Source organism: Pogona vitticeps, chromosome 9 (genome assembly GCF_051106095.1).
Source record: "Pogona vitticeps strain Pit_001003342236 chromosome 9, PviZW2.1, whole genome shotgun sequence".
Lineage (NCBI taxonomy): Eukaryota > Metazoa > Chordata > Lepidosauria > Squamata > Agamidae > Pogona > Pogona vitticeps.
Genome location: NC_135791.1, coordinates 16,020,326 through 16,035,318, shown reverse-complemented (window position 1 = coordinate 16,035,318; position 14,993 = coordinate 16,020,326). Strand labels below are relative to the sequence as shown.

Here is a 14,993-nt window from a genome sequence, read left to right as displayed (position 1 = left end):
TGAGGCAGTCATTCATACAGCTGATTATCAAGCTTAAATCTTCCAATTCTTTTGGATTTTAGCAAAAATTCTGAAGAAAATGCTTTCAACAGGTTTAATTATGGAAGACTGGTATATTCTGCAAGGAAAAGAAATGGAAACCCCACTGAAGGAATTGTACACCTAGAACAATTACTACACCTTTAGAAGTATTTTTTTAAAAAAATAAGTGTAATTCTCAGTAAATTAGTTAACATATAGACTGGCTTGCATTACAATGATAGACCTATATAATTAAGAATTTGTAAGAAGTCTTTTGTCTAATAAGGTTTCTGAAATACCAAAACTCTGGCATCAGTTCATTTGAAAATCACCTCCAAATCAATAGAGACATTGAAGCAACTGCTATAAATGAGTGATCAAATACTGAATCCTGTTTCCCGATTTCTCCCCCACCTTGAAGGATTGAAGTTCTTCTATGTTGAGGACCCTTCCCCAACATTTTGATGAAAGGTCAAGAAACATGAGTAAAATATATTGTGATATTTAGCTCTCTGTTAAAATGGTATTAAAAAGGAAAAAAAATTCCTAAGGTTGATTGTCTGATTGTACTTTTAGACTTCACCCGGAATTTTACTAAAAATAGGGGGAAAACTTGTTCCCTTAACAGAATACATATACCATGGGAATATTTTGGTTGTTGATGTTAATAGACTGAATTTAAAACAGATATTTGAAGACAGGGTGGACTGTTAATATTTATTTGAAGACTTCCAGATTTTATATGTGCAAAATATTGCACTTCATTGAAGTATTTTACAAAATTAGTTTTTGGTAGGAAGAGCCAACACAGCATGGAATTTCTCATAACACACTGGCACATGGGGTAGATTTCCAATCCTTTCTCAACTATCATATTTTGTATCAATGTATTAAACAGACTACTGTTTATCTCTGTTCATCGTTCTTGTTTATGATCCACAAAATAAAATTTAAGTGGCCTTTTCCACCGAAACAAATATTTTAGATTGTGTTCAAATTTGGTTTCACAGATCAATATTCTATTAAGCGACAGAACAGACTGCAAAGCACCTGATGAAACAATTGATGAACTGACTGCAGAGTAATTCTTATCACTAGGAATTAGAAAGCCAGCCATTGCCAACACATTTAACAGATCTAAAAAGCCAAGTACGTTCCATGAGAGAAATCTTGTGGCATTACTCAAAACTAAAGCAAATAAATCTATGTGACCACCAGCTAAAAGATTTTCCTCCCAATACAACCATGGTCAGTTACTATTAGGACAAACCATAGTTTGGTCTCAGTTTTTAAAGAGGCCTACCACTCTTCCATTAAGCAATTTTCCCCTCTCAATTCAATCAGGCCTATATTTACCTTCCTTGATTCTCAACAAACAAAACTGAGGAAAAACACAGTTGACAAAGCAATGCAATTTTTTCAAACAGAAAAAAGTTTAGCCAAGCAGCTTGTTCTCCCTATGTTCCAACTACATGTAAATGGATAAATGTGAGCTATTGTGGCCCAATTTTGCCCAATTTTGTCTATAAATTTTAGATCTTTGGACTGCACTTTCTAAAATGAAGATGCACAGCATTGCAGTTTAGCACAGTGCAAAGGAAACAAACAGGTGAAAATCATCATGAATTACAGGTCCAATGTAAGTTTTTAAAAATTGGTGAAAATAGGTTCATTTTTTAAAAAAAGTTCTATATACACCCAGAAGAAAAAACTAGCAATGGAAATGGAAATTTAAATGGAAATGCTAGGCATTTTTAAGTCTCAATTCACAAAGCGTAAAATCCGTTTTTAAAAGTCAAATTAGTAATCTTGTTTGTTAGTTAACCACATGAAGACTTTACATTTTCACATTTTGAAAAACAAACCATTTTACATTCAAATTGTATACATAACTGTCTGTTATGCTTGTACAGTATCAAAGTGTATTGAGGTCATTAGACATTATCTGTGTTAGTAACATAAAAACAGATTATGTTTTTGGACCATCTTCCTACAAAATACTCTCTCATCTGACTATAATGGGTTTGCAAGTGTGTTCATTATGTATTTGGAAGTTGTTAATAAAACAAACTACTGAATGTTAAATACAACTAGATTAAAAGACCAATTAAGAAATTTTAATTTGATTCCATGATTAGCTCTAGCTCTGACTCATGCCTCCAATGCCAAATGTTGGAAATCTCAAGAAATTTTGCATGAATTTGATCACTCACAATGGCAGTTTTTAAAAAAATATTTCTTGCACGAATTACCAATAAAATAATGTTTTAGGACACAATTGAATTTGAAATAGGTAATGTTTTGAATAGGTTTTTGAGTTTTATTGAAATCTTACATGAACAAGAAGAAATTGGAAATACAATCACATCAAGGAACAAATTGCCACGGATCTGACGTTTAGGCCAAACAAATTTTGTAGGGCAGATTTTCAAAAAGGTGTGAAGTTATAACAATTTAAAAACACAGTTAACCTACTTCTAGGAATGCAAAACATACAGTCATGTTATTTTCAATACAAGAAAACTTAATTTTGTTTTAATTTCTTAAAACTACGGAGACAAAGTACTAGCTTTACTTTATGTACAGCATATGCCTATGTAGTCTATTCCAAATCAAAAAGAAAAAAAAGAAACTGTCCAAAAACATAAGGTTTGCAAATCATGATTTAACAGTATTGCCCATCTGCTGATAAACTGCTAAAATGAAGCCTAAAACGATAAAAAGCACTGTATCCCAAAACTCTGTTTGGGAATTCTGCAAGCTCAGTAATGTCCAAGTGCATTTATGAGAAAAGAAAAAAAAAGACTTGAGTATATACACAATATAGTGATTCTTCAGCCCAATACAAATGGCAGCCAATCACTACTGAAGGATGAAACATTAAGCCAATTTTTGGAAGGATGTAGCGCTAAAGCCAATTCTATCTCACCAATATTCCCACACCCTCCTTATTTGTCCTACTTCCACTGTTGCCCGTAAGTATCCTGATAAAATTCCTGGTTGTCATTATTGTAACCATAGTTACCGGCATAGTCACCACCTTGCTGTAGCGGCTGTTGAGCGATTGGTTGGGAGCCCCAGTTCTGCTGGTTGTTGGTCTGGCGGCGCTTGGAGTCAGGTTGGTTGTACCCATCGGCCTTTCTCTTGCCTCCCACGTTGCCCCCACGGTTGCCCCTGGCTCCACGAGCACCACGTCCTCTCTGTTGCTGGGCAGGGCCCCCTCTCCCACCCCTGGCTCCTCTTGGCGGACCCATGGGTGCCCCCCTCTGGGAATAGCCAGCTCTACCTCTTGGTGGTGGTGCTCCCCGCCCCCTAGGTGGTGGAGGTGCGCCTCGCCCTCCCCTTCCTCCTCCTCTTCCTCTTATAGCATAGCCATCATCATAGCCATAGTAAGGATCTTCATAGCCACCACGGTAGTCATGATAGTCATAGGCATAATAATCATCGTAATAATCTTCATAGCCATAGTAATCTGGGGGATAGCCATAGCCGCCTCTCCCTCCACGGCCTCGGCCTCTAATAGGAGGTGGCATACGAGGTGGAGGATAGTAATAGTAATCTTCATACCTAGTGAGGAGGAGGAAAAAAGCATTAGCATTCATCCTGTGTGTTTTCCTCAGTTTAAAACTCCAGTTCAGGCAAAGTTCAACATGTCAGATAAAAGATTTAAATTATGTTTATGTCAGCATGAAGCTCCATCTACATATTACATCACAGTAATGAAGCTAACACTCACGCAGTACTTCTGGAGGCTTGTCTGGCAGCCTGGCGTTCTTTCCTTTTCTTATCTGGAGGCTTGGCTAACACTATTTCAATTTCTTCCCCCTCTATCTCTTTTCCATTCATTTCATTCATGGCCTGTTTAAAAGGAAAAAGACCTCTATTTCTAAATGGCACAATAACTTTGAGGCTTTTCTATCTTTATAGTCATAGTCCAAATTTCCTCAGAGCTGTACTGTTGCCAGTTTCATACATCACATGCTTTCATTTTACAGACTGACATTTTTCAACAAGTGGTTGGCTTTAAGTTCCCAGATGTCTAGATCAAGTTCCAGACATATTCATATTCACCCTATCAGGCTGTTTAGCAAAAGTGTAACATTATCTTTACAGAAGTGTACATTCTTTTGCTACCAACATGAATTTGAACAAACTCTGGGAGCCAGGGGAAGACAGGAGGACCTGGCGTGCTCTGGTCCATGGGGTCATGAAGAGTCGGACATGACTTAACAACTAAACAACAACACCATTCTTTTGTCCAACTCGTCAAAAGCAGACCATGAGTTTTAGGATACATTCACTCAGGGAAGACAACAGAGAAAAGGTTCCACTCCCCTATGAAAAAGAGTGCACCACTATATCTATGCCACTTTTCTCCCCATCATAGACTCAAGATGGCTCACAGCAATTAAAATTCTACAATAAAAACATATTTTAAAAAAATGTACACCACTACATTAAGACACAAACATTAATCAAGATTTAAAACAAATTTTAAAACATTAAAAATCTAAAATTCATAACTACATCATTCCCTAGACCCTCACTTGTTGTTTAGAGGTGTGCCTCAAAAGGTTGGGTTTTATCCTGACCTTTCCAGTCTTTTATCTTGTCTTCTGTGAGCAGAGAGCCTGGGAGAGAAGATTGGGGATCCTAAAACAAGTAGGTCAGGGAGCAAGTAACTTTCCCCCTGAATGTATCTATGCAAGCTTCTGCACATTATTTAATCTCTACAAAATACTATTGGAAGTTTTAAATAGAAGGCAACAAACTAGGGGAATTAAAGAAAGCAATGTACAGTGGTGCCTCGCAAGACAATGTTAATTCATTCCGTGAAAATCGCTGTCTTGCGAAAACCTCATCTTGTGAAACGCGGTTCCCCACTGGAATGCACTGAAATCTATTTAATGTGGTTCCAATGGGGGTAAAACCGTCTTGCAAAGCATCAGTCTAAAAAAAAAAAAACCTCTTGCAAAGCATAGACCCAACCATGTCTCGTGAAAATCGTCCATAGGAATAACCATCTTGCGAAGCGCAACAGCGATCGAAAAAACCCATCGTCTTGCTGATTAATCATCCCACAAGGCAATCATCTTGCGAGGCACCACTGTACTAGATAATAAAAACAACAACCATCTTTGGTGCTTACAAAGAACTTTTGGGCACTCAAACTCCTTAGCACAGTAAGTCACACCCTACCAGGTCCATGGTCAATGTACCTTATAATTTTCAGCCCTGATGGGCGGGGCTTCACCCCTGCACACAGATGTGTCTCCGTCCCGCCCGCCCCCCAATTGGGTTCCATCACAACCAGGACCTAACACAATCGCTGTGTGGAGAAGAGAGCTGCGAGGAGGGAAGCAGAGTCATACACATGCACGCCCAGCTTAGCGGAAACCTTGCCCCTGATATTAGTGGAGATTTGGTGAGTCAACTTCTCCATGCGTTTAATTGATTCAAATGGGCCTACTCCAGTTGCAACTTACCTTGCTAAAAGAAGTCACCTATACAGCACAACCATGTGAATCAACAGAACTTTGGGAGGAGCTGACTTATCAAATTTCTACTGATTCAATGGGTCGACACTGGTGTGATTTACTATATATTAAGCAGCAGAATTTTAGACTCTTAAAACACTACACTAACTCTTTCATCTGGATACTTACAAGTAGTCCAAGTTGACTAATGTGGAGATCAATGGATCAGGGCCACATCTGTTATTTATGGCACATCCTGCTAAGCAGGGCCAGAAAAGGTCCTGACATTTACTGCCAAATTACCATATTTACCAAGGAGCTGAAAGCAGCAGCAATAGTGCAATCTTGGGTACCCAGGTGTTCCTGGCCTAAAACTCCCCAAAGCCTTCGCCACTAGACTATGCTGGCCAAGATATCTGGGAGCTATAGTCCAAAAATATCTCTGGATGCAAGGCTGGGAACCACGGTATTAGAGAATGCTTCAATCTTGCCATCACGTACAAAAAACGTGTGTTCTTGATAGATCCAAGATACGTATATTTTTATTCATGTCAAAACTGCACACTTACCTTAACTGCTGCCCCCCTATCTTCAAAATGAACAAAAGCGTAGTCTTTTAATTTCTTGACTCTTTCCAGCTTTCCGAACTCTGAAAATGATTTCTCCAGTATTTCTTCTGTAACTGTAGTTGCCAGGTTTCTCACAAACAGGACCTTCACCTATTAAAAAAAATGGAACTCTGACAACACCTTCAAAAATACTCGAGGCCAATCATGTTCTTCAGCAGAATTCCAGTACTCCTTACAGCTCAATCTTAGCATGTGTACTAACATGGAAGAACGCACACAAAAAGTTACTTGTTATCTCTGTACAAGATACCTTCAAGTTTTATTCTGGCCTCAAAACTAGAGATGGCAGTTAACACAGATAAAAAAATTGACCTTTACAGGGTTCATTAGGCAAATTCTTCATCATCTTCTGCTTAATAGTGCAGACGTTATTCCTTTTTACCTCTTTTTAAAGTTCAGGTCTTCATATACTGTAAGCAGATGTCACTAGTCAGGAGGTGTACCCTGCCCATGCCTCGTGTCCAAGGAATGAGAAATATGGGTGAATAAGTAGAGTGGAGCAGTACACCCAAATAAATTCTCATTCTGAGGTAATTAGGACTATAAGGCTGTCCTGCGCTTTGTTTTAAAGAGGTATTAAACACATCAACATTTGGGTAATAGAATTTTAATTACACCAATTTAGCTGCAAGCTTCAAATTTAAGGAATAACATTTTCTTGGAAATTATTAACAATAACTCATGACATGCTGACTAGAGATGGGGGCACTTGTATTCAAATACGAGTATCTCCCCACAGGTGTAGATGAGGGTCCGGTGCCCTGAGGCTAGACTGACCACTCACAATTTCACAGCTGCCGCGAGCTCCGCACAGCCTTCCTATTGCTCCGATGCTCACAATAGATTAGCCAAGTCCTGGCAGAAGGCAGGATGACGAGCCTCTCTGCCAGGTCACAGAGTGGTCAATCCACCCTAAGCAAGAGAGATAGGAAGGCTCTGTGGAGCTCGCAGCAGCAGGGAAATCGTGAGTGGTCAGTCTGGACCCAGGGGGCTGGACCCTCATTATCTGCACCCGTGGGGGGGATACTCATATTCTTATATGAATACAAATACGCCCATCCCTAATGCTGAGTTTGCAATGTTAATGCCAAAATTGGTTCCCAAAAGGAGGCGTGACTCACTGGAAGTTTTGGGCTGGGAGAAAGAAATTACGCTGCTGATCAACTAGCACAATTTTGCCAGGAAAATCCATTTTGAGTCATGAATACATGGTTTCAACAGCATAAGCATCACTTATACACATGGACCCCATCTAACAGACTACATTGCAATCAAATTGTTTGTGCCCTTTGTAATCAACAATGGACTAGCTCAGTTCTTGCAGTCAAACCTTATCCAGATGCAGACTGGTTCAGACCATGGACTGCTGGTGGCCAAGAAGTCAACCTCTGTAACATCAAGAGGACACCACCAAAGAAGTCTGACATCACTAAAATTCTCTTAGCATATGCAATTGAACTTATAAATAGGTTTGACATTTTGGACACTGCTGAGAAAATGTCTGAAAAAACTATGCCAAGAAATTCAACTGATCATCAATGGCACAGCAGATGATTATGTACCACGCAAGGAGATAGAGAATAAGTGTAGATGACTTTCAGAAAATACCATCCAAATAGCTGAGAGGTTAAAGGCAGCTGAAGCAGACAGAGAACAACTGTGAAGATGTGAATGTTGATTTCCAAAGACTGAATGTTGATTTCCAAAGGGAAGGAAGAAAAGATTGTGAAGTTTACTGGGAGAAGCATTACAAACAATTAGAAGACTGTACAAAAGAACACATTAGGAACGCATTTGCACAAATTAAAAAGATCTGCGTACCATTCAAGGCTCGCAAAGTTATCATTAAGGATAAGCAAGGCAAAGCACTGCAAGAACAGACGGTGAGAATATGCAGCAGAACTGTATGCCACTAGCAAAGAGGGGCAACATCAAACTGAGGAGGGGAAGGAAACAAAAACAAAACCAGCTATACTCGATGAAAAGGTCACGTGGGCAATGAACCAACTGCCAAATAACCCCAGGGGTCTATAATATCCCTACAGAATTACTGAGGCCAGTACTAATGGTAATTATCAGAGCCTTTCTGCCAGAAAATTTGGGAAGCCAACACCTGGCCACAAAACTGGGAACAATCAGTATTTATTCCATTACCAAAAAAAAAAAAAAAAAAAGGGATTCAAAGGATTGTTCTAGCTACCACATGATGGTTCTCATTTCTCACGCCAGTAAGATTTAATTGAAAATTATACATCTGGCACCAATCATCGAAAGAAAATTGCCAGATGTCCAAGCCAGTTTCCGTTGGGGTTCTGGCTCCCATGATCACATTGCAAATATTCGATAGGTAATGGGGAAATGTTATGAATACCAAAGGAACATCTACATATGCTTCTTTGAATATATTGAAGATTTCAACTCTGTTGGCCATGACAAACTGGAGAGCCCTAGAAGACATTGGGGTGCCACTATAATTTGGTGAAATTGGTGAAATCACTGTATAAAAATCAAAAAGCCACTACAAAAACCTAATATGCAGACACTGACTGGTTTAAGACTGAGAAAGGTGAGTGGCAAGGTTGCATCCTGTCACCTTTCTTATTCAACTTGTATGCTGAAGTGATAATCAGAAACCTGGAGTTAGAAGAATCAAAAATTGGGGTAAAAATTGATGGAAGGAACATCAATAACCTTCAATAGGCAGAAGGTATATATGCAACTTGATCAGGGGGGAGAAAATGACTTTGTGAATGAACTGTTTTAATAAGACTCGCTCCCGCGGGGTTGTTATTGTTTAGTCGTTCAGTCGTGTCCAACTCTTCGTGACCCCATGGACCAGAGCATGCCAGGCCCACCTATCTTCCACAGCCTCCCGGAGTTGTGTCAAATTCATATTGGCTGCTTCGATGACACTGTCCAACCATCTCATCCTCTGTTGTCCCCTTTTCCTCTTGAATTCACACTTTCCTAACATCAAGGTCTTTTCCAAGGATTCTTCTCTTCTCAAGTACAAAGTACAGTGGTGCCCCGCATAATGAGCGTTTCATTTAATGACAAATTCGCATAGTGATTGAGTTTTTGCGATCGCAAAACGACGTTTTAAATGGGAAAACATCGCTTTGCGATGATCTTCGCTTTGCGATGATAAACTATGTTTATCACATAACTATGTTTTTCCAACGTTTTCCAAAATGGCCACCGGGTAAAGAAAATGGCTGCCTGCTGTGTTTTCTCGCCCTTTCCTTGCTTACTGGGCAGTGAAAACGGCAGCCGCATGGAGGATTTCCGCATAACGGTGAGTTTTTTGCCCATAGGAACGCATTAAACGTGTTTTAATGCGTTCCTATGGGCTTTTTTGCCCTGCACAGCGACGAATCCTCATAGCAATGATTTTTTTGGAACGGATTATCGTCGCTATGCGGGGCACCACTGTACTGGAGCCTCAGCTTCAGGATCTGTCCTTCCAGTGAGCACTCAGGGCTGATTTCCTTTAGAATTGATAGGTCTGTTCTCCTTGCAGTCCAGGGGACTCTCAAGATCCTCCTCCAGCACCACAGTTCAAAAGCATCAATTCTTCGGCAGTCAGCTTTCTTTATGGTCCACCTCTCACTTCCATACGTCACTACAGGAAAAACCATATCTTTGACTATGCGGACTTTTGTTAACAAGGTGATGTCTCTGCTTTTTAAGGTGCTGTCAAGGTTTGTCATTGCTTTCTCCCAAGAAGCAGGCGTCTTTTAATTTCGGGGCTGCTGTCTCCATCTGCAGTGATCATGGAGCCCAAGAAAGTAAAATCTGTCACTGCCTCCATATCTTCCCCTTCTATTTGCCAGGAGGTGATAGGACCAGTGGCCATGATCTTAAGTTTTTTTCATGCTGAGCTTCAGACCATTTTTTGCACTCTCCTCTTTCACCCTCATTACAAGGTTCCTTAATTCCTCTTCACTTTCTGCCATCAGAGTGGTATCATCTGCATATCGGAGGTTGCTGATATTTCTTCCGGCAATCTTAATTCCGGTTTGGGATTGCTCCAGTCCAGCCAATTTCACTTAATGAAATATTGGAAGTCTTCAGGAAGCAAGAAAATGGGAATCCCCAAGAGAAGATGGTATTCCAGCAGAATATTACAAATCTTTTGAGGATATACTACTTAGACCATATAAGAAACTACTAAAAGCTATAGATCAAGAAGGGATAATCCCACCAACAGAAGCATTAATTACCACCATTCACAAAGAGGGAGCCATTGCTGTGGAAATAAAAACTATAAAAGCAAAAAAAGCAAAGCATGCTGCTTATATACCACCCCATAGTGCTTCAAGCACTCTCTGGGCGGTTTACAAGTTAATTATGCAGGCTACACACTGACCAGTATCACTCCTAAATGTGGATTATAAAATTTATGCTACAATATTAGCAACCAGACTGAAAAAGGTTCTTTCACAAATAGTTCATGAGGATCAATCCAGCTTCCTTCCAAAGAGACAAATGAGAAATAATCTTAGAATGATTCTAAAAATATTGGAATGTTATGAAGTGCATCCACCGAAACCAATGGCTATGATCTTTTTAAATGCAGAAAGGGCGTTTGACAATCTGAACTGGAACTTTATGATACAGCAACTAGACCTGATGGATGTGATGAGATGGGTTTTTGAGTTAAAATTTTTTAAGGCATATGGGTTTTGTAATTATGAAGTGAGCCAGAGAGGTTCCATTTTGTTTCTTTGTATATAGTATCTGTGCTATGCTGACAAATTGTTTTCTAGGCGAGCAGAGAGAATGTTATTCTGAAGGCCTGAGAAAGGACTCTGTGTGATTAGATAGATGGGAATTGTTGTGACTCTTTGATAAACCACAGAAAACCCAAATAACATCTGGTGCGTATGGGAAGGAAGTCATGTGATGTAACAGGACTGTTTGCCTAGTAACGAACTCTGACTGGATGACATCGTGGGAAGGTGCATTAAGCCCTTGCCAGTTACTCTTGAAAAAGGAACTTTTTGCCTATAGACATTGTCTTTCCAAGACCGACCTTTCAGTGATTCGTGACCTACTCTTCAGCCATTTGTGACTCACCCTAATGTCTTTCGAGACAGGCTGGTGGCCTACCTACATGGACTGGTTCCTATGCTTTGCTGGATTACTTTTGGACTTATGGGATTTTTCCTAAGGATTGTGCATGAACTATTTTCAATGGACTGTTCTATGGAATATTCTTTATGGACTTCTTTTCTTGGAATACTCCGTATGGACTATGCTCTTGTAATTTTGTAAGGACTATGGTATATTTACTGGATTTTACTTTTCTAAGGACTATGGGACATATAAGGGATTTTTACTTTTGTTAAGGGATTTTTATTCTATAGTATCACTGAGGACTATAGCCTTGTTATGACCTACATGGATTATTTTGTTTTTACTAATGATTTCTTGTACTGGAACTGTTTTTATTCTTTTTAATGGCTTTTTGGCTTTTTGAATACTTTTCTATTTTTCATGTTTTCTTTGCCTCACTACATCTGTGTAACTAAACAGCACAATGCTAGTTTATTTGTTTTGGGTTAATTTGGCTCTGATACTTAGTAACATGCCTTTTCTTTAATAAAATAAAGATTATAAAACTCAATTGGTTTTCTGAACAGTACACTTGTCATAGGGTCATCTGAGAGTGCTGCCTCGGCCTAGCTTACTTAGAGTCCTGTCAGTGGTGCAAGTTAAGTCTAAGGACTACAAAACCCACTTGACCTTTTCACAATAATATCTGAGAGTACCAGGGTGTTCTTATGTGGGCAGACCTGCGAGAAGGAGTGTTGTAGCATGGCTAGCTGAATTGGACTCTTTCAGCCCATTTTAGCATGTGCAAACTCCTGATTGCTCTCTGTCCAAGCTTACACGTGTGTTCTTGGACCCGTGTTTGCGACATGGGGGAAAGATTTATCATGTTAATAAAGACTATACTATACTGTCATCAAAACAACCAACATGAATTTAACCCAACTCCAGGAGGCAGTGTAAGACAGGAGGGCCTGGCGTGCTCTGGTCCATGGGGTCACGAAGAGTCAGACACGACTGAACGACTAAACAACAAATCTACACTAAACAAAAACCCAAAATCAAAATTGATGGAAACTTTACAAAAGACATTCAAATACAGAAAGGACAAGACAGGGCTGCCCGTTATTATTTCTACTCTCACTGAAAATCCTCAATGAGCAAATCAGGGTTAACAAAAACATAAAGAGGGTTAAAAATACAGGGAGAAGAATATAAATTACAGGCACTGAAATTTATAGAAGATGGACAGAAGGAAAACTGATTCTTTTGAGTTATGGTGTGGGAGAAGGCTCTTGTACATTCCATGGAATGCAAAGATAATGAATAAAGAACTGCTGAAACACATAAAACCAGCCATGTCACCCGAAGGCAAAGTAACAAAATCCAGACATAGTTATTTCGGCCATGTCATGAGATCAACATCATTGGAGAAAGACGTTATGCTTGGAATTGTCAGTGGAAAAGACAATGAGGACACCAAAGAACTGTTGGTTGGATGTAGTCAAAGCAGATACTGGCCAAAATATAAACTGAAAGAAGCTGTAATAGAATACATATTTAAAAAAACATAAAGGATATACCGCAATGCAAGAATCATTATATTTTTGGAAAGATATGGGCCATATAATATAAATTAAGATGAAACAAATTGGTGTGTGTGTGTGCATGTTTGTGTGCGCACACTTAATATAAAAATCTAAATTGAGATGAAACAAATTGACGTGTGTGTTTGTGTGTGTCTATGTATATATATGTATGTGTATACAAACACTCTTTAATTTTTTAAATATAAATTAAATAATTTATAATATAAATTACATAAATATTTATATTCTCAATGGTGGTGCGTTACACTGTATATTTGAGTTGTGATTCTATTTGTCATTTATGATTTTGTTATATATTTTTTAAAAAGAGAGAGAGAGAGAGGAGCTGGCTCATGGAATCATCGAAGGTCAGATACGATTGAACGGATAATTTTATTCAATATGATATGCACAGGAAAGACAATGCCACCTTTTCAACAACGGTGCTGATGGTAGTTTAAGAATGCCCTGTAATTTAGGAGTACAAAATGTTAGAACTTTTTTCAGGTTTTTTTTCGGTCCTTGTATAAAAATGCAGACTCACAAAGTGAGTGGACAGTTTTAAAAAATGAATGTGGCACCTACATTCTACAGATAATACGAAAAAAGAAAATCTTCTTCGTCAAGATTTTAATGTAGTTATTAGAGCCTCAGATTTATTACCTTTGCCATAACTTCTGGATCTGGTTCCTCTACTGGGTCAGCCCATTCCACAGTAACAACATTTCCCCAAACTTTTACTTTTCCACTCATTAGGCGACGGCGAGCTTGAGCAGCTGATTTATGGTCCTCATATTCCAGGAAACAGAACCCCCGATTCTTCTTTTTGTCATCAGGTTGATGATACAAGATTACATCAACTAAACCCTCTGTAAGAGCAAAACACCTGGATGTGACACAGAGGACTCAAATTGAAAACAAAAGATGCTTTATCATCTTTAGATCAATGGCTATAGCACCAAAATATATTTACATCCTAAGTAGTTCTAGCAATATAAGTGGAATTTTTCTGAATGTTCACAAATCTACTTTTCATATGTGATAACCTTCCTAACACAGAGGTGGTCAAAGTCATGCTTTCTTGCAGCACTGAAGAGATACAAAAACCTGAACTGACATGCCATCACCACCTCCACCATCACCTCTTCTGGTTTTGTTGTTAGCCATGCTTTCTAAGGTCCACTTGACTTCATTCTCCAGGATGTCTAGCTCAAGGTCAGCAAACACATTATCTGGGTTGTCCTGGATATCCAGATTGTTCTGGTATAATTCCTGTGTATTCTTGCCACCTCTTCTTGATATCTTCTGCTTCTGCTAGGTCCCTACCATTTTTGTCCTTTGCCATGTTCTTTTTTGCACAAAATGTTCTTTTAATATCTCCAAGTTTCTTGAACAGATCTCTGGTTTTCCCCTTTCTATTATTTTTCTCTATTTCTTTGCACTGTTCATTTAAAGCCTTCTTGTCTCTCCTTTCTGTTCTTTGAAAGTCTGCATTCAATTTTCTGTAACTCTCCCTATCTCCCTTGCATTTTGTTTCCCTTCTCTTCTCTGCTATTTGTAAGGCCTTGTTGGACAGCCACTTTGCTTTCTTGCATTTCCTTTTCTTTGGGATGGTTTTTGTTGCTGCCTCGTGTACAATGTTATGACCTTCATCCACAGTCTTTAGGCACTCTGTCCACCAAATCTAGTTCCCTAAATCTGTTCTTCACTTCCACTGTGTATTCATAAGGGATTCCATTTGGAAATAAGTGCAGCAACACAAGATATATGCTTACTGATTACATTAGTTAGCTATAAATTATAAACTATTGTAACACTGGCTATGTACTAAAATTCTTACCTGTGACTTTGCTAAACTCCTCTAATATGTTTTCTTTTGTCTTGTTTTTGGGAATTGATCCTACAAACAGCCTATTGTTAGCCACAGAAATACATACACCAAGATGTTTACCAGGACGGATTTCATAGTTGTCACACTGGTGAGGGAAAAAGGAAAAAGGGCATGTGTACAGTTAGCTTTATGTTTGAATTTTTAATTAGTTGAAGGAAAGCCCCATTCAGAAGATCTAGAAATACAATGTTGCTGGAAAAAGCACAATTTTTGTATAGAGAGCAAAATTTAGGATTTCCAACAGGGTATAGTTCCCTTCCCAACATCAGTCTCATAACTGTTGCTGACTTAGATTTTTCCTCTTTAACATATACTTTCTACAGGGGTTTTC

At 38.9% G+C, this 14,993-nt stretch overlaps 1 protein-coding gene across 3 annotated transcripts in view; it reads right to left on the bottom strand.

Annotated features, from left to right (window-relative positions):
• Positions 1–2,318: 2,318 nt before the first annotated feature.
• The window catches only part of HNRNPR (heterogeneous nuclear ribonucleoprotein R), a 29,221-nt gene continuing 16,546 nt past the window's right edge, over positions 2,319–14,993 (bottom strand). For all 3 annotated transcript variants that reach the window (XM_020810527.3, XM_020810526.3, XM_020810528.3), the window contains 5 exons: positions 14,612–14,747; positions 13,435–13,640; positions 6,068–6,217; positions 3,758–3,879; positions 2,319–3,588 (listed from right to left, as the gene is read on the bottom strand). In XM_020810527.3, the coding sequence (XP_020666186.1) occupies positions 2,979–3,588; positions 3,758–3,879; positions 6,068–6,217; positions 13,435–13,640; positions 14,612–14,747 (1,224 nt within the window). In that variant the 3' untranslated portion in view covers positions 2,319–2,978. The remainder of the gene's footprint in view (positions 3,589–3,757; positions 3,880–6,067; positions 6,218–13,434; positions 13,641–14,611; positions 14,748–14,993) is intronic.